Here is an 18,606-nt window from a genome sequence, read left to right on the forward strand (position 1 = left end):
GGGATGTAGCTCAAGCAGTATCGCGCTCGCCTGGCATGCATGTGGCCCGGGTTCGATCCTCAGCACCACATACAAAGATGTTGTGTCCGCCGAAAACTAAAAAAAATAAATATTAAAAAATTCTCTCTCTCTCTCTCTCTCTCTCTCTCTCTCTCTCAAAAGAAAAAGAAAAAGAAAAATCTATACATGTTCAGTACAGATGCAATTGTTTTCTGAATATTTTTGATCAGTGGTTAGTTGAGTCTGTGCATATGGAGGGCCAACCATATTTTCACCTTTTTTATTCTAATACTGGGGATTTAACATCTATAATCCTTTTTTATTTTGAGACAAGGTCTCACTAAGTTGCCTTAGCCTTCCAAGTTGTTAGGATCATAGGCACGTTCCATTGAGCCCAGTTATTTTGACTTTTTTTTTGATTGGCTATTATACATTACCATTCTTTTTAAGGCAAGTAGAGTTGTTAAGCTGATTTGTCTATAATTGATTGATTTCATTTCACTGATTCATGCTGATAAGGATGTAAAGCTTATGTTTTTTATGATTATAGATGGTGCTTTGGGGAAATCAAGATAACTTAAGTTTTGGGTGGTGTATGGTTGGCCTTCAGGGTAAAGCTCAACTGTGGCCTCCATTTTTATCTTAAATCTTTATGTAGTTTTAAAAAATTTTAAAATTTTCTTTCTTTTTTAAAATTAATTAATTTATTTTTTATTATATAGTTTTTTAAAAAAATTTTCATTTTTAAATATTTTTATTGGTCTGGGGATGTGGCTCAAGCGGTAGCGCGCTCGTCTGGCATGCGTGCGGCCTGGGTTCGATCCTTAGCACCACATACAAAGATGTTGTGTCCGCCGAAAACTAAAAAATAAATATTAAAAAAATTCTCTCTTTAAAATAAATAAATAAATAAATATTTTTATTTATAGATGGACACAATACCTTTATTTTATTTATTTATGTGTTGCAGAGGATCAAACCCAGTGCCTCATGCTTGCTAGGCAAGTGCTCTAACACTGAAGTATAACTCCAGCCCTTTATGTAATTTTTGATAAAAAATTTTAAACATGCACAGAAGTAGAGAAAAATGTAATATAGTGAACATCTTTGTATGTATCACCTGCATTCACTTACCTTACTCTACTCCTAGACCTACTGAGGAATCACCTCCTTGAAGAAGTCTTCTACTTCCCATAGGGTAGTATTGATCTGTCTTTGTGATAGTTTGCATCTTGATTTAATTTGGTTTAGGATTTTATTTCAAATCTCTTTTAATGGCAGTTGGCTTTCTGCATCAAAGCATGCCACCATTATATGATTTAGCAAGTACATTTATTGAAACCTAGAATGCTAGAGTCATGCTTCATGAAAATCAGACCTACGTTTGGGCCATGTATTTTGTGACTGACTACTATGATTCTATGTATGCAGAGTCTGTGGGAAATTGTACCAAATCTTTTACATGGCTTTTTAATGCTGTATTTTCTTTCTTGCAGCTTTCAAATGCCACTTGGCAGAATATAGTATCATGCTTTTTACAAGTAAAATTCAATTTAAGGTCTTTTAAGACTAAAATTATATTTTTAAAACACATTTTTGCTTTTTATAATTATATAAGTAATGCATGTTCAATGTAGAGAGAAATGGAAGGCATAAGAAATAAAAAAGAGAAAACAATACTCAATTGTAGCCTCACCATTGAGCTAGGTAATGAGGAACAGCAAGAAAAACTGCTCAGGGAGTGGCTGGACTGCTATGTGACTGAAGGGGGAGTTCTGGTAGCTATGCAGAAAAGCTCTCACTGGCGGAATCACCCCCTGGTCACACAGATGGTAGAAAAATGGCTTGACTGCTACCAGCAGATCCAGCCTTGTATATCCCTATCTGATGGAGAGGAAGATGAAGATGATGAAGATGAATGAAGAAAAACTTATGGAGCAGAAGACCAAGGCTTCAGAATCTGTGATGACCCCCAAGTTAGCTTGGTGCTCCAAGCAGAGTGTATAGCATGAAATGAACCAAATCTGGCAGGATCTGCTCAAAAGTATTTTTCTGATCCACACCCAGTGGAGATAATTAATGCATCTGCTGCATGAGGAGACAAGAGAACTGGTTGAACTACAGTTTGTATAAAACAAAAAACAAAAAAAACTAATTTTATTAAGACAGAACTTTTTTCTTTCAAATTGTAAATTTGTCTATAAATGTAATGCATGTGGTTGTGTAAGAAATTGTGTAATAAGAAAAGTTGTACCAGCATCTTCATATTGAGAAAACTTTTTTCCAGCATGGACACTTACAAAAAAGCACATGGCAGACCACTCTTATTCCTTTGAGATGTTCTCTTCATTAGAACCTGGCATTCTATTTTCACCTTAAAAGATCCATTTTACATTTAGTCTGAGATCTGAAAACTTTGTACAAATTGTCCACAGCAAAACATAAAAATAAATAAGCTTATATTTTATTAAAAAAAAATTGGGTACGTATGTTCGTCCAATCTCCTTGCTGTGTTTATGAATATTTTAAGTTCACATGTTTTAATAAAAATGATATACATACTGCTTTGCAATCCTTTTTCTAAATTAGCAATTAATTTTAACATTTTTCATTATCAACAGATATTATTCTACAAGAAAAGTTATGGCTCCATAGTATTCCATTAAATGGCTATACTTGAATACATAATTTATGTAACTGATCTGTTATTGTTATTGTTTGGGGATATTTAGGTTGTTTTTAACTTTTTACTAAACCAACCATATTTTAAAAATTATTGTCTACCCTTACTGAATGCATGTTCTTTTCCCCCACATTTTCTCCCAACTCCAGAAATGTTGGACTTACCATGGGGAATATGAGGCTAATGAAAATAATCTTTATGAAATATACTTTGACATAAATTGTATTTCTTTGGCTGGAACTTAACTCATTAATTTCATCATAACAGCAGAGCTCTTTCTGAGAATTACCAAATACTTTTTTCTTAATTTTAAATGAGTGAAACATCTCATTTTGGTTTTCTTTGTCAAAACAATGGTCACATCTTGTATTCTAGATTCGAATGCAGGCTCAAGGAAGCTTGTTCCAAGGAAGCATGATTGGCAGCTTCATTGATATATACCAACAAGAAGGTACCAGGGGTTTGTGGAGGGTGAGTACTCTTTTCCTGATATTGTTCTATACTCTCAGTTCCTAGAATTTGCAAGCAATACTTTTTTATATAAGGACATAAAATTGTAAATTATAACCTCCCCCAAACAAAATAAGAAGCTCCTGGGATGTGAGGGGGGCGGTTGGGGTTGTGTCTCAGCGGTCGACTGCTCGCCTAGCACATCGAGCCCTGGGTTTGATCTTCAGCACCAAATAAAAATAAATAAATAAAATATAAAGGTATTGTATCCAACTACAACTAAAAAAAATATTTTTTAAAAAGAAGCTCCTCATCACCAATGAAAGGACCAATATTTATCAGTGATCTTTATTTCTGCTTAATGTTTGAGGGTTGTATATATGGGGAAAGGTATTGCATTATTTTTGGTTTGTTTAAATTCACAGTGAATTTAGTTCTTCAAAGTATTTTTTACTAGTTTTGTAGTGACACACAATCTTTGTCTATGGTGGCCTCTGTAGTGCTGATGTTTAAAAGTTGTTACTTAAAACAACCTTTTTAACCTTATAAAAAGTACAATGTACTGTAAAATATTGAGAAGATACAGAAAAGAAAAAACAAAAATTACAGCGGTAGTCCCACCACCTAGCAATAATAACCGTTAACAATTTGTCATATTATCTTCCAGCTTTTTATTCTTTTTTAAAAAATTTTTTTAAACTTTATTTTTTTATGTGGTGCTGAGGATTGAACCCAGTGCCTCACACATGCTAGGCAAGCACTCTACCACTGAGCCACAACCCCAGCCCCAGCCTTCTATTCTTTACTGTTTGTTGTCATTATTGCTATAACTTTTTAATCTGTGTTAATTACTAGATATTGTAATAGTAAATAAGACTACTTATAGACTATGCAGAGAGAATGTATGGGAAACCCATTAATGACTTCTAAATAAAAATGAGAGCTTTGCTAATATTCTTCCTTTATATTTTCCACAACTACTTGTTATTAAAAATTCAAACATAGACATTGAAAGAATTGAACTTTGAATGCTACTTATGCATGATCTCATGACCTGGACTAAATGACTGGTAGAATTTGAACATATTAGTTTTATTTATGTGTGTGTGTGTGTGTGTGTGTGTGTGTGTATATATATAAACACACCCACTTTTTTATTTTTGCAAAACTAGATGAAAGGGCTGGGGTTGTGGCGCTTTGGTGGATGGCTCATCTAGTATGTGCAAGGCCCTGGGTTTGATCCTCAGCACCACATAAAAATAAATATATAAAGTGAAGGTATTATGTCCAACTACAACTAAAAAATAAAATAAAATATAAAAACCATGTGAAAGTAAGTTGTAGGCATTATGGTGCTCCCTTGAATACTTCATTATGTATCTCCTAGAATATGAACATTCTCTTATACAATAAAAATACCATTATCAAATGAAAGAAAGTTAACAATAAGTCCCTAATACTTAATATGCATTTTATGTTAAAAATCTTTCTATTGATGAGATCAGACTAGTTTTCTTATAGGATGTATTTAACTAGTTCCTCTGTTCCTTATATTTACAATAAGCTGAACATTGAGACCATTGGCTTGATTATATTCATGTTAAGCATTTGTGGTTAGAGAGATTCATAGATGATGCTGTGTTTTTCATGTTGCATCATAGCGAGAGGTGCATAAAGTTAGGTTGTCCCATGATTAATAGTGCTAAGGATCTAACCAAGTGCTTCACACATGCTAGGCAAACTCTCTGCCACTGAGCTACAGCCCCAGCCCCTGCAGTCAGTTCTTTTGGTTATATATCCAGAAGTGGTAAATCTTTATTTAGTTTCTTTAGGAACTGAATACAGCTAATTTTATGATCCAGGCTAATTACATGATCAAGGCATGCAATGTAGAGAAGCAAAAAACATTATATCATGTATCCTTTTTGATGCAGACATATTTTAAACACAGGAATATTTTCTTTTCAACAAGGAACTATGCTTATGATTTTCTTCAAATACATGGTTTATTTTCCTGCTTTGATTGTAACATGGGTACCAGAAACATTTCATTTTCTTCCTAATTCCATAGTAAGAAAGAAATAGCAGGAGTATAATAACAAAGTATAACCAGGACTTCAGTCAGAGTTGGAGAGCCAGTTGTATGGTGAGGGCTGTGGTTTGAACTACAAAGCACTAGCCACTTTGAAAGAGGACAGTTTCTTCTTAGCTCTAGCTGCCATGTATTGATGGTAAGCCCAGTGTGGCCAAGTTTTCTAGCCTTTCAAGAAAATCTAGAAATGTGCATTTCTATGTAAAGTATACTAATTTTTCATATATTGACAACTTCTGTATTTTTAAAAATATTCTGTGGGCCACACAAAACATGTCTGTGGCCTGAATTCTATCTGTGGGTCCCAGTTTGGGGCCTGTTTACAAGTAGTCTTCTGGAAACATCATCCTATTTAACAGTGAAGCAGGTGAAAGAGTCACAGAGGAAGGCACTGTTTGGCCAGATTATCAGAATCAAGCATTTCAGCATAGTTATATCACTTCTACTTTATAAACTGAGTTTGGAAATTTAGAAGTGATTGAACATTTTAATATTAGAGTTATTCCAGAAAGTAGTTATCCTCCTGGTATGTTATTTTCAATTTTTAAAATTCATTTATATATTTTCATTAATTCCCCAGCTTTATTGAGGTATGATTGATAAAAAAGTATTCATATTTAAGGGGTGTAATTTTCAATTTTAATGATAAACAATTATAAAGGTAAAATATTTAATTGTGAAAATGTGAAAAATATGGTATTTGCCGGTAAATAGATAGAGTTGGAGACTATTACGCTAAGTGAAATAAGCCAATCAAAAAAACCCCTAAGTCTGAATGTTCTCTCTGATATGTGGATGCTAACACACAATACGGGGGAGGGGAAAGAAGAATCGAAGTTTATTGGATTAGACAAATGGGAATGAAGGGAAGGGAGGGGACATGGGAATAGGAAAGACAGTGGAATGAATCAGATATAACTTTCCAATGTTCATATATGAATACACAACCAGTGTAGCTCCACAACATTGTTAATCACAAGAATGGGATTCTAATTAGGGTAAGTTGTACTCCATGTATGTGTAATATATAAAAACACACTCTACTGTCATGTATTATCTAAAAAAAAAACAAATAACATATATAAAAGGCATAAAAATGAAAGTTAATTTATCTGTTTTCCTAACCCCAGATGTGTTTTCTTCTAATCCTTTCTAAAATTTGGTATATGTGTGTATATGTATACCTTTTCCCCTAAAGTTAGAATATTACTATATATAATTTCATGTCTTGCCTTCTTTAACATTATATCATAAGCATATTCTTGTATCATTAATATTCTTTCAAATATGTGACTTTTAATGCTCTAGCAACCCTCTGTTATCTTGTGAGCTATGAAAGGAATATTGTGTTATTGAGTAGATCACTGATACTGTTCCCACAGAACTTGTAAGGACTTGAAAGGGGGAAGTTTTGCTTTTCCTAGGCTTTTTCCATAGCTGCTTCATACCTTTACTGTTACCCTACTGTGTGTGCATTCTGTACATCCTAAAATTCTATGAGTTAAACTCAGAAGTTCTACTTTTCCTCACTGACTTTTGTTTCATGGTTTTATTTTTCATAGCGGTTTTTACCTTTAAAGTATACAATGTAATGGCTTCTAGTATATTTATGTATTTGTGCAATGGTTACCACTGTCTTAATTTCAGAACATTTTCATTATCAAAAAGAAACCCCTGGGGCTAGGGTTGTGGCTCAGTGGTAGAGCGCTTGCCTAGCATATATGAGGCACTAGACTCGATTCTCAGCACCATATATAAATAAAAGTCCATCAAAAACTAATAAAATATTTTAAAAAAAACCCTACCCTTTAGTTTTCATTTTCTATTTCTCCCAGCCTTCCCAGCCCTATCCAACTACTACTCTATTCTCTGTCCATATAGATTTGTCTATTGTAGATATTTCTTATAAATGGAAGCATATCATATATAGTCTTTTGTGACTGGCATTAACATACTGTTTTCGAGGTTCATGTGTGTTGTAGCATGTATCAGTACTTTTTTTTCTTTGCAATGCTTGGGATGGAACCCAGGGCCTTGTGTGTGCTATGCAGGTGCCTTACCACTGAGCTATATCCCCAGTACTAGTACTTTATTTCTTTTTATGGCTGAATAATAATTCTACATTTTTGGTTTATACTTTCATCAATTTATGAATGTTTAGGTTGTTTTCTACTTTTTGGCTATTGTGCCTAATGTCACTATGAACATTGGCTATACATTTTTGCACGAATATATATATATATATATATATATATATATATATATATATATATTCATTTTTCTTGGGTATGAATGTAGTTATGAAATTGCTGAATCATATGGTAATTTTGTATTTGACATTCTGAGGAAATGCCAATTGTTTCCACAGTGGCTGTCTCATTTTGTGTTCCCACCCCAGCAGTGTATAAGTGTTCCACTTTTTCCACATCTTAACCAACACTTGCTATTTTACTTAAAAAAAAATAATTATAGTCATCTTAGTTGCTGTGAAGTAGCATGTCGTTATGATTTTGATTTGCATTTCCCTAATGACTAATGATGTTAAGCAACTTTTCATTTACTTTTTGGTCATTCACATATTTTCTTTGGGGTAAGTGTCTTTAGATCTTTTGTCCATTTAAAAAATTGGATTATTTTTCTTTTTATCGTGTGTTTTAAACTTTTTTTTTTTTTATTCTGGGTACTCGTTCCTTATCAGATACATGACTTGCAAGCATTTTGTCTGATTGTGTGGGTTTCCTGTTCACTCTCTTGGTGGTGTCTTTTAAATCACAATTTTTTTTAAAGAGAGAGAGAGAGAGAGAGAGAGAGAGAGAGAGAGAGAGAGAATTTTAATATTTATTTTAGTTTTCGGCGGACACAACATCTTTGTTTATATGTGGTGCTGAGGATCAAACCAGGGCCGCACGCATGCCAGGCAAGCGCGCTACCGCTTGAGCCACATCCCAGGCCCATAAATCGCAAAATTTTTAATGATGAAATCTGATTTATCTATTTTTGTCTTATGCTTTAGGTGTCATATCAGTGAATTTATTTTTAATACAGCAGGTAAGTTGGGAATATATAAGTTTTAGTCACTGATTTGAAAGAATGATCTCTGTATTTCAGACTTGGCTTTTTCCCCCTATACTTTTCAACTATTGACCTATTTTATTCACTTGGAGATTTATGTCACTCTCTTTATTTCCTTAGTGTCTAATGTTAACTTGTATTTTGTAGGGTGTGGTCCCAACTGCTCAGCGTGCTGCCATTGTTGTGGGAGTAGAGCTACCAGTCTATGATATTACCAAGAAGCACCTGATATTGTCAGGAATGATGGGAGATACAATTTTAACTCACTTTGTGTAAGTAGGAAAGGTTGTACTTATTTTATACTTTTGGCAATTTGAGCACACAAAGCCTCAGTCACTGACATTCACAGGTGAAGTTAATAACTGTTAAATATGACCATAATACATTTGTCTCTCTTATTTCCAGCACTTCAAGACTTCTGCACATTTTGCATTTCAGAGAGATCCCAGATGCTATGGGCACTTGAGTACTGCAGAGCAGTGTGTAATACAGCAGCCTACAAGATGTTTATAAGATTTGCATATATTCAAATATAGACTCTATATGCTAAACTCATCTATTATTTTCCTTGGTTTATTTTATATCAGAAAGCAAACTTTTCTCAATGAGACTAAGATAAAAGGGTGAAGTTTTGTGGAGCCTCTGAATCTAAACCACAGTTTTTGGCTAAAGACTGTTGCTGATCTCATTTTATATTTTTTTAGTCTTGCAACCTTTATGATGTTTTGTAATTTAAATGTATTTGGCATATTATGCTGTGGTTTGAAAATTACACGTAACTAATAAATAATGAGTTACACTTCCTGCTTGGAGGTGTTGTTAAGCATATAAACTGTCTACTTTGAAAAAGGGGGCAAGTGTCAGATTGAAAAACTGATGGGACAACCTTGAATGATGTTTGTTTAGAAAAGATTTCCTTTTTTTCTTTAGATTGTAATGAAAGGGCAAATGTCAGGTTTTATCTGATAGGTCTGAGTTATTGTACCTTTATGTTTGGCTTAATTTCTCTTTAAGTGAACAGGAGATGGAAGTGGGGGCAATCTATTTTCTTAAAGTTTTCATCTTTAGTTCCAGCTTTACATGTGGCCTGGCTGGGGCTCTGGCGTCCAATCCAGTTGATGTGGTGCGAACTCGCATGATGAACCAGAGGGCAATCGTGGGACATGTGGACCTCTATAAGGGAACTTTGGATGGTATTTTAAAGGTATGCAAAATGTGGGTTTGGGTTACATTTTTGGTTTTCTTTGATATCTCAGATCTTTTTTCAGTTCTTATTCTTAGTTGCTACATATCATTCTGAAGATAAAAGAACCATTATGTATATTATGTAGCCTCTCTAAGTCATTTCCAGGTAGAAAATCTGTCTTTTTGGCCACCTGCTGATGCTCAGTGGTCCTTAATATCATTATTCCAATTTCAGTGCTTCAGAATACAGGATTCTTTTATTAGTAGTACCATGTAGAATTATTGATAGAAAAGACTTAACATATCTCACATTTACCCACTTCAGATAAAACAGAGATTCTGTAATACAATTCTGGTACTGAAAATAGCCCAGAAACCTGGTGCTTGATTTAAGTTCAAGATTGTTTTATTGTTCATATTTTGCTTTGAAAGTTTCTGCTGTTATGTTTTTATAAAGTTTAATATTATATAAATGTATTATATATATTTATTAGTAAAATCATTGCTATAGAAACAAACCTGGGGCTAAAATGTGGTGCTGCCATATTATTTCTCTGCTGTTATCAGATTCATTGAGCAATTATTATATATTAGGCACAGAGAAATAGCTATTACAAATGTACTGTAGGTATATAAAGAAATAATTGATAAAGCCTGGTAAATGATAAACTCAGAGTTATGTGGGAGACAATTTGGAAATTTGAAATAGAATCTCTGTAGATGGTGGTAAATTATATAATAACAACTCCCGCCTGTTTAGTACTTCATTGTGTGTCAGGAGCTGTCCTAATGAGACTTACATGTATTCCTTCATTTAATCCTCATCATTACCACATGAGGTAGATACTGAAGCACTGAGGGATTAAGTAACCTCAGGGTTCCACAGCTAATAAGTGGGAGTGCTGGGATAAACTCAGACCATTTGGCTTCCAACCGACCTTAGCTTCTACATTATGATGCCTTCCTCATAGTGGTAGCTAAATTTTGGCTAGGCTATAAAGGGTATTGAATGTTATGCTGATATGCTTGTACTTTTTTTAACTTGATAGAAAAATATTTAAAGCTTTTTAATCAGGTCACATTTACATTTCACTTTTTAATGTTTTTATTAATGTGTTAGAGTTATACATAGTAGTAGAGTTCATTTTGATTTATTCATACATGCATAGAATATAATTTTCTCCATTTCAATCCCTGGTACTTCTGCTCATATTTGCATTTTAAATAGATGAATTGACTTTAAAGAGGTGGGATCTAAGACATTGGCTCTCAGTCTTTGATGCAAATTTAATCACTTGGGTTTCATAGGTACTGCATTTACCTTAGAACAATCAACTCAGGACCTGAGGTGTAAGACACAAGCATCAGTATTCTTAAAACTTCTCAGGCTGCTGTAATATTCATCCAAGGCTGAAGACTACTAATCTAAGGGGATAAGCATGAAGCAGTGGGTCTTTAAAAGTTTTACATGCCTCACAATCTGCAAGGCTTGTTAAAATGCAGTTATCTGGGCACTATCTTTAGATGCTGATTCAGTTGGTCAGCAATAGGACCTGAGAAGCTGTTCTTCTAACAAGTTCCCAGGCAACACTGATAATACTAGCCTGGCAACCACACTTTCAGAACTGCTGACCTAGAGATATGGAAGCTGATTGGAAGGTTTTTATACTAATGTGAGCTAGAAGTGATAAAGGCCTTAACTTTAAAATGGTGGTGGGAATGTAGAAGGTGGTACAGAATTGAAAATAATGTAGTTGATAAAGTCAACAAAATTTGTTTGAGAAGTGTGGGAGAAAGGATATATCAAAGATGACTTTCAGATTTTTGGATTTGATGACCAGATGGCAATATTCATTGGCAGAGGCATCATAGGAAGGGGAATAGGTTTTGTGGGAAACATCATAGTTGTGGATACTTAGTTTGTGCTCATGAGGAACACCCAGTGCATATGTGTGGATATACTAGCCCTAAGATGGGAAATTTCATGGATGTAGATAAGACCTTGTGGGATCATTAGCATATAGGTGGTTCATAACCAAGGAGAGCAAGTAGAGGTGTTCACAACCTTCTTGCCTTCCTTGTACACTGCAGCAGTATATAATTCTTTCCAGTAATAATGATTCACTGAGGCAGTGATTTTCAGACCCTGGGGAATTTAATTTGGCAAAAGTCTCCCTTGGTATTTCTGACATGTTCACCTCTCCATTTGACAGTCGTTGGAATAGAGAGGAGTGGACTAAGGAAAGAACACTGGGGAACATCAATTTTTAAGAACTTAGTAGGTGATGACCCCAGGAAAGATAGTTTAAAAGATATGAGGAAACTTCAGAGAGAGTGATGTCATAGATGCCAAAGGAGTAATGAGTTTCAGGAAGGAATGAGTCATGAGTTATTTAATGTCATATGCAATAGAGAGATATAGGATGATGAGGATTACCAAATATCTGTTGGATTTAATATTATCTAAGTAAGGTTTCATGGATTGGTGTTTGAACTGTGTGTTGAACTGTGTGGATTACAGTGTGTTGAGGAATATGTTTAATCATTCATTCATTCAGTGAAAACAGTTTGTGTATCACATGATAGACAGTGGTCTAGGTTGGTATAGATATGTTGGTGAACAAAATGACACTTAAATTCTAACAGGAGGAGATAAACACATAGGAAGTGAGGATAAGTAGATAGGTATAAAGCACTCTTTCAAGAAGGTTGGCTAAGAGCTCATAGAAGGTAAAATAATATTATAATAGCATTTATTGAATGCTTATTATGTGCCAGGCACTCTATATAGAGTATATGCTTTAACAAATCCTATGGAGAAGATATTATCTTTCCCTCTTTATAAATGAGGAAACTTTCAATCATAGTAGCTAAGCTTGGCCAGTAACTTGCCTAAGATACACAGCTAATGAGTGGCAGATCTGAGATTGACTCTAGGGTCTAATTCCAAAGTTTACTTACAACAACTATGTTGTGTTGTATCTGCAGAAATATATTTTTATATTGGTAGTACCATTAAGTGTGTGCTCACTCATTCATGTACTTGCTATGAAAGTTCTTTAAAGTGATTTTGTTTATGTTTTATGTCATCATTATATATGATGTACCTTCCATATTATTTTGCATTTCCTCTTTTAGAGTCCTAAAACACTTTGGTAAGGAGTCATGCATTCATCTCTGACATAGTGAAGAATGGCTGCAAATCTCATCCTGTCACCCCTGTCTAAAGTTCATTAGTGAGTCAAATGTGGTGGTATATACCTATAATCCCAGTGACTTGAGAGGCTGACTCCAGGCTCTCTATGATCCCTTTTCTCTCCTATAGCCTTATTTATATCACCTTTATTTTACATTCCAGGCACACTAAAAATTTCCAGCCCTAGGTTTTCTTTTTTCCTTCGCATGTTCACCCATGCCATATACCACCCCAAATACATCTTTCACTTGGCCAGTTCTTAGTCATAATTCAGATCTCATTACTTTTTCAAAAAAGGTCTTCCTTGACCATTAAACTAGGTTATATATTCAAGAGTTTTTTGTAGTTCCTCTCTCATAGCATTTATTAATATTTTTTAAAATTTACATATCATTAAATTAACCCATTCAGTATTTAGTATACTTAGCATTTTAGCATATCACAACGAGATATGTCAACTTTACAACATTTTTATAACCTCAAAAAGAATCCCTATAATATCCTTTAGCTTTCATCCCTTATCCCCCATCCATCTAGTTCTAAGCAGCCACTAACCTACTTTCTATCTATAGATTTTCCTCATCTAGATATTTCATGTAAATGGAATCATACAATATATAAATTTTTGACTGGCTTCTTTCACTTACCATAAATGTTTTCAACATATTACATGTTATAATATGTATCAGCACTTTATTCCTTCTTATTGCTGAATAATGTTGTGTGTTTCTGTTTATTCATATTTGTAATTGATTTTAGGGTCTTCTGTCATGGTGGAGTATAAATTCCATGAAGGCAGAGCTGTATGCATCTTGTTTATTACTTTTCTACAGCAAATTATTAAATGAACTAAAATATGTATCTTCATAAAGTATTCTGTGTTCTTATTTTCACACATCTGTCTCAAACAAGAAAGTATCTCCCACTTCTCAAGTTTTGAAGGTATTCACTATTTTGCAGATTTATAAGTATTTAGATGGTTGACAGAATTGTTAGAGACCATCAGCATTTGTTTCCCACAAATATTCGTTGGAAACTTAAATGGGGCAGACATGGTGGGGATGAAATGGTAAACAAGACAAACATAGTTCCTGCACTCTTGGAGATTGTATATTAGTTAAGGGAGACAGACAATAAATACACATGTACACACAAATGGTATAATTTTAGATAGAAGTAAATATTAGAAAGAAAATAGAGCACATTGAAATATTCACTGGGTGCTTGGGAACTACTTCAGCTTAGATGGTCAAGAAAAACTTGTGAGGAGGTAACAAACTGACATGTGAATGATGAGGAGTTGGTGGCCATGTGTAGAACCTTGAGAAAAGCATTTCATAAATAAGGAGCAGGTTACAAAGGATCTGAGTTGGGAATGAGCTTGATATGTTCAAGAATTAGAAAGTAGGCTTGTGTGGCTGAGTATGGTGAGTGAAAAAGAAAGTAGTAGGAAGTGAAACTGGTGAGAGAGGCAGAGGCTAAATCATGTAAGTTCTTGTGTGTCATTGCAGAGAATTTTCAACTAGAATGAAATCCACAAGAAAGCCATCTGAGATCTTTAAATGGAAAAGTGACATGATCTGATTTATAACTCTTAAAGATTGTTCTGGTTTCTATTTTTTTTATAGATTTTTTTTAAAGAGAGAGTGAGAGAGGAGAGAGAGAGAGAGAGAGAGAGAGAGAGAGAGAGAGAGAGAGAGAGAGAGAATTTTTAATATTTATTTTTTAGTTCTCGGCGGACACAACATCTTTGTTTGTATGTGGTGCTGAGGATCGAACCCGGGCCGCACGCATGCCAGGCGAGCGCGCTACCGCTTGAGCCACATCCCCAGCCCCTGTTCTGGTTTCTAGATAGAGATTTTAGACCAGTTAGGTATTCCAGGTAAGAGAAGATGGGATTATAATGTATCTCTGAGGTCCCTTGTCATTTGTTGACGATTCTAGGTTATCTTCATCTAAGCTTTTATTTTGAGTGATTTTCAAATTTTTCAGCATTAGTTTTGGCCTGAGACCTTCAGAATTTTCTAAAGATCCATCGATGTCAACATTACCACTGTGTTTCCATAAATAGTACCCTTATTATATTATTCTTTGTTTCTTCCAAAATTGATTAGTAAGGATAATTATCTCTAGTGTTCTTAAACTTTAAGGGGAGAGATAGGGATATTTGTAAATCTGGCTTCTCATATTGTCTTATCCAAATACATCCACTTTTTATATAGTGTTAAATTTCACTTCACCAATTCAAAGGAAAAATAATATTTTTTCAATATCTAACACAATGCCTAACACACTGTATTTACTTAATAGATACTTTATATATATATCAGACAAGTATCTATTAAATAACAATAAAAAACTATAAAAGTTTCTGCTGGCAAAATTCAGTACATACCAACAGTTTATGAGCTTGAGTATACATAATTTATCATTTAGATCTTATAACCACTTGGTCTATACAGAGACCACCACCACCACCCCCCCCCCACCACCACCACCACCCCCCACCCCCACCACCACCCCCCACCCCCTCCGCACCATATTGTTCAAAGCAGGAAACTGAAACAAAGCAGTTTACATTGTTCCTCCTGTAATCCTGAAAGCATTCATATGAAATAGACCATGGGGTCACACAGAATTTACAATGATGGAACAATGAGTTGTCCAACTCCCTATGGACTTACACCCTGTCTTACTTTTCTTCATAGCTTTTATTCCTACTTATCATATATATCAATTTGTGTATTTGCTTGTCAGCCCCACTAGAGAATATGTACTCAGTGAGGGGAGGGACTTTGTAAGTTATGTATTTCAGTGCTTTAAAACAACAAAATATTGCTACTTTGTAGTTTTTGTGGATCAGGAATTGGGAAGTAGCTTAGCTAAGTGATTCTAATTTAGGGTCTCAGAGGAGATTGTAGTCCACATGTCACTTAGGACTGCAGTCATCTAAAGGTTTGATTGGAGCTAAGATATCTACTTCAAAGACTGCTCTTGTGGGCTGTTGATTGGAAGTCTTATTTCCTTACTGTGTAGGCCTTTCTTCATGCCACAGTGGCTGCTTTCCTTCAGAGTGAATGATTTAAGATCATAATAAGGCAGATGCCTTATATATATATGAATATTTTTGTGATACTATATTGAACCCAAAAGCACTCTTATCACTGAGCTACACTCCCCAGCGCTTTTATTTTATTTTTATTTTTTTAAAAAATATTTATTCTTAAGTTTTAGATGGACACAATATCTTTATTTTACATTTATGTGGTGCTGAGGATCGAACCCAGTGCCTCATGTATGCTAGGCAAGCACTCTACCATTGAACCACAACCCCAGCCCCCCTTTTTATTTTTATTTTGAAATAAGGTCTCACCAAGTTGCCTAGGCTGCCCTTGAATTTGTGATCTTCTGTTCAGTCCCCTAAGTATCTAGGATTACAGACATGAGCCTCTGTACCTGGCTCTAAAATATCTTAAAACCTAGCAAGGGAAGTGACATGTGTAAACTACTGTCATATTCTATTGGTGACAGAGCAGTCCTGATACATTATGGGTGAGGGCTTCACAAGGGTATGAATAACCTGAAGGTAAGTTTTATTAAGGGCCATCTTGGAGGCTGGCTACCACAGGCACTATTTGTGTACTATTCTATTTCCAGCATCAAGAACAGTGCCTTGCATATGGTAGGTGCTTAGTAAATATTTGTTGAATAAGTGGGTAGATGTCTTTAGACTACTTATGAATTCAAAGTGTATTTTTAGAAAAAAAAACATTCATAGAGCCGTAAGTTGCTGGGGTGGGGATGGAAAATGATTGTCACATGTAAAGAGAAAGGGAATTTACTGTTTTTGTTATATCTTTCCTTCAGATGTGGAAACATGAAGGCTTTTTTGCCCTCTATAAAGGATTTTGGCCAAACTGGCTTCGACTTGGACCATGGAACATCATTGTATCCTTTTCAAACATGAGAATGAAAGCAGGTATTTCAAGATCCCAGATAATTCTAGGCTATGGGAAGGAAAATTTGATTATGAAAGTAAATAAGAAACTCAAGCATCCTAATGAAGACCATTGAAACTAAATATAGAGAACAAAATATAGGAACTAAATAGAGAACTAAATATAGGAACTAAATATAGAGAAATAGCTTTTAATTGGAGGCTAATACAAAGTAAAAGGGGTTGGAAATATCTACCAAACTTTCTTGTTTTCCTATTCAAATTAAAATGACTACAAACACAGCCAATCTGGAAGGGGCTATGAAGTTTTTAGAGGCCCTGATGGGAGATGCCCACAGGAAAGTTCATGCTGAAGTGGTCTGGGTTTCCTACTCCTAACTATAGGACTAAAATAGCTGGGAAATAATAACAGGACAGAAAACATTCATAGAGTGAAGAAATCCACAAGAAATTTCCTTGTGGGTGAATTGCCCTCCTTTAGCTGTGCAGAGCCATGTATTGGGCACTGTGTGTGGTGCTTTGTGAATAGTCATGAGCACCACAGGGTTGAAAAGTAATTCCCTCCCTATGGGGTCTGTAGGCTGACAGAGATATTATCTCTTTCCTGAACTCTTTGAAATTCCTGTAATCACCTAATGTGTATAACAAGTATTCTAGCATGAAATTATACATTGTCCTTGATGTTCTTGGGTATTGTGTATGTTCTCTTTGTCCCTAAGTATATTAGGATTTTAATCTGTTTAATTCCTAAATGCCAGCAATCATAGTGGGCACATGGTAGGTACTCAGTACATTTTTGATTTGACAGGTATTGTTTTAAAAAAGACTTTTAAGCCAATGCATCTTAGAATAGCACAGACTAAGTACCTTAATTTAAGAGAATGCAATGCACAATTTTAAAACTGGATTTGGCTTTCATTATCAACTGAGAGATCTTCCATGACTTATTCCTCAGTTTTTTATTACATATGAGCAACTCAAGAGGCTTCAAATCTAAGAACTGAATATGTGTGAGCCTGGCTTTGCCAGCCTTTCTATTCTTTTTCTTTTTCCTTTTTCGTGTTATAACGTATTTTGACAAAGTCGTGTTTACTGAACCAATGGTCTCCCAAAGGCCTCCTGATGGAAGAAAAAAAGGATGGTTCAAAGTTGTTTATGTGTTTCTGTTATCATGTTAACTTTTCCCTGAGAGGAGTGTTAACATTGAGACTCTGGCCCCAGATTGGTATCTTCTGTGAAGATGGATACTGATGGGTGACATTCAAAATGGCCTTCTTTTCAAATGTTGGTTAAATGTAGTTGCTTAGCCCCAGGTTTGGGCTAGAGCAGAAGGCATAGGCCAGGACGGTTACTGCTATGAATGTTATAGACCTTGGTTCTCATTAAAGTATTTATTGGCAAAATCACTTTGACTTTGTCTTTATTTACTATTTTCTATACTATTTTATGCCAACTCTTTTTTTATATCTTTATTTATTTTTATGTGGTGCTGAGGACTGAACCCAGTGCCTCACATATGTGAGGCAAGCCCCCTTTATGCCAACTCTTTAAGTTACATTCTCCAGAAAGTGATAAAAAGAAGATGAATATGAAATTGAGACTATACTCTTTTTTAATATTTATTTTTTAGTTGTAGTTGGACACAATACCTTTATTTTATTCACATATTTTTATGTGGTGCTGAGGATCAAACCCAGGGTCTCGCATGTGCAAGATGAGCGCTCTACCGCTAAGACACTACCCCATCCCCAAGAGACTGCACTCTTAAAGCACACATTTATGGGAATAGAATAAGTGTTTTCTGCTTTCCCACTGCTATTCATTGTCATAATGCCACTCACTGCTAAACACCAGGCAAGTAGCTATTTCCTAATCATGAATGAGGAAGCAAGTGGCTCATTTGGAAGTTCCTACAGATAAAATGCTAAAAGAGGCATTAATAGGGAAAAAGTTCTGGCTACTGTCTTGTA

General features: G+C 34.9%; 1 protein-coding gene across 9 annotated transcripts in view; it reads left to right on the top strand.

The window, feature by feature from the left end:
• Nucleotides 1–18,345, top strand: part of SLC25A14 (solute carrier family 25 member 14) — a gene marked incomplete at its 5' end in the record, with an annotated part of 34,178 nt that extends 15,833 nt beyond the window's left edge. For 6 of the 9 annotated variants that reach the window (XM_081276498.1, XM_081276501.1, XM_081276497.1 and 3 more), the window contains 5 exons: nt 3,059–3,154; nt 8,445–8,569; nt 9,366–9,501; nt 16,546–16,626; nt 17,592–18,343. In XM_081276498.1, coding sequence (XP_081132624.1) covers nt 3,059–3,154; nt 8,445–8,569; nt 9,366–9,501; nt 16,546–16,626; nt 17,592–17,633 — 480 coding nt within the window. In that variant the 3' untranslated portion in view covers nt 17,634–18,343. The other 3 variants (XM_081276496.1, XM_081276499.1, XM_081276500.1) reach the window with 3 other exon arrangements.
• Between the last annotated feature and the right edge of the window lie 261 nt (nt 18,346–18,606).

This window comes from Spermophilus citellus (genome assembly GCF_964194105.1).
Source record: "Spermophilus citellus genome assembly, chromosome: X".
Classification (NCBI taxonomy): domain Eukaryota; kingdom Metazoa; phylum Chordata; class Mammalia; order Rodentia; family Sciuridae; genus Spermophilus; species Spermophilus citellus.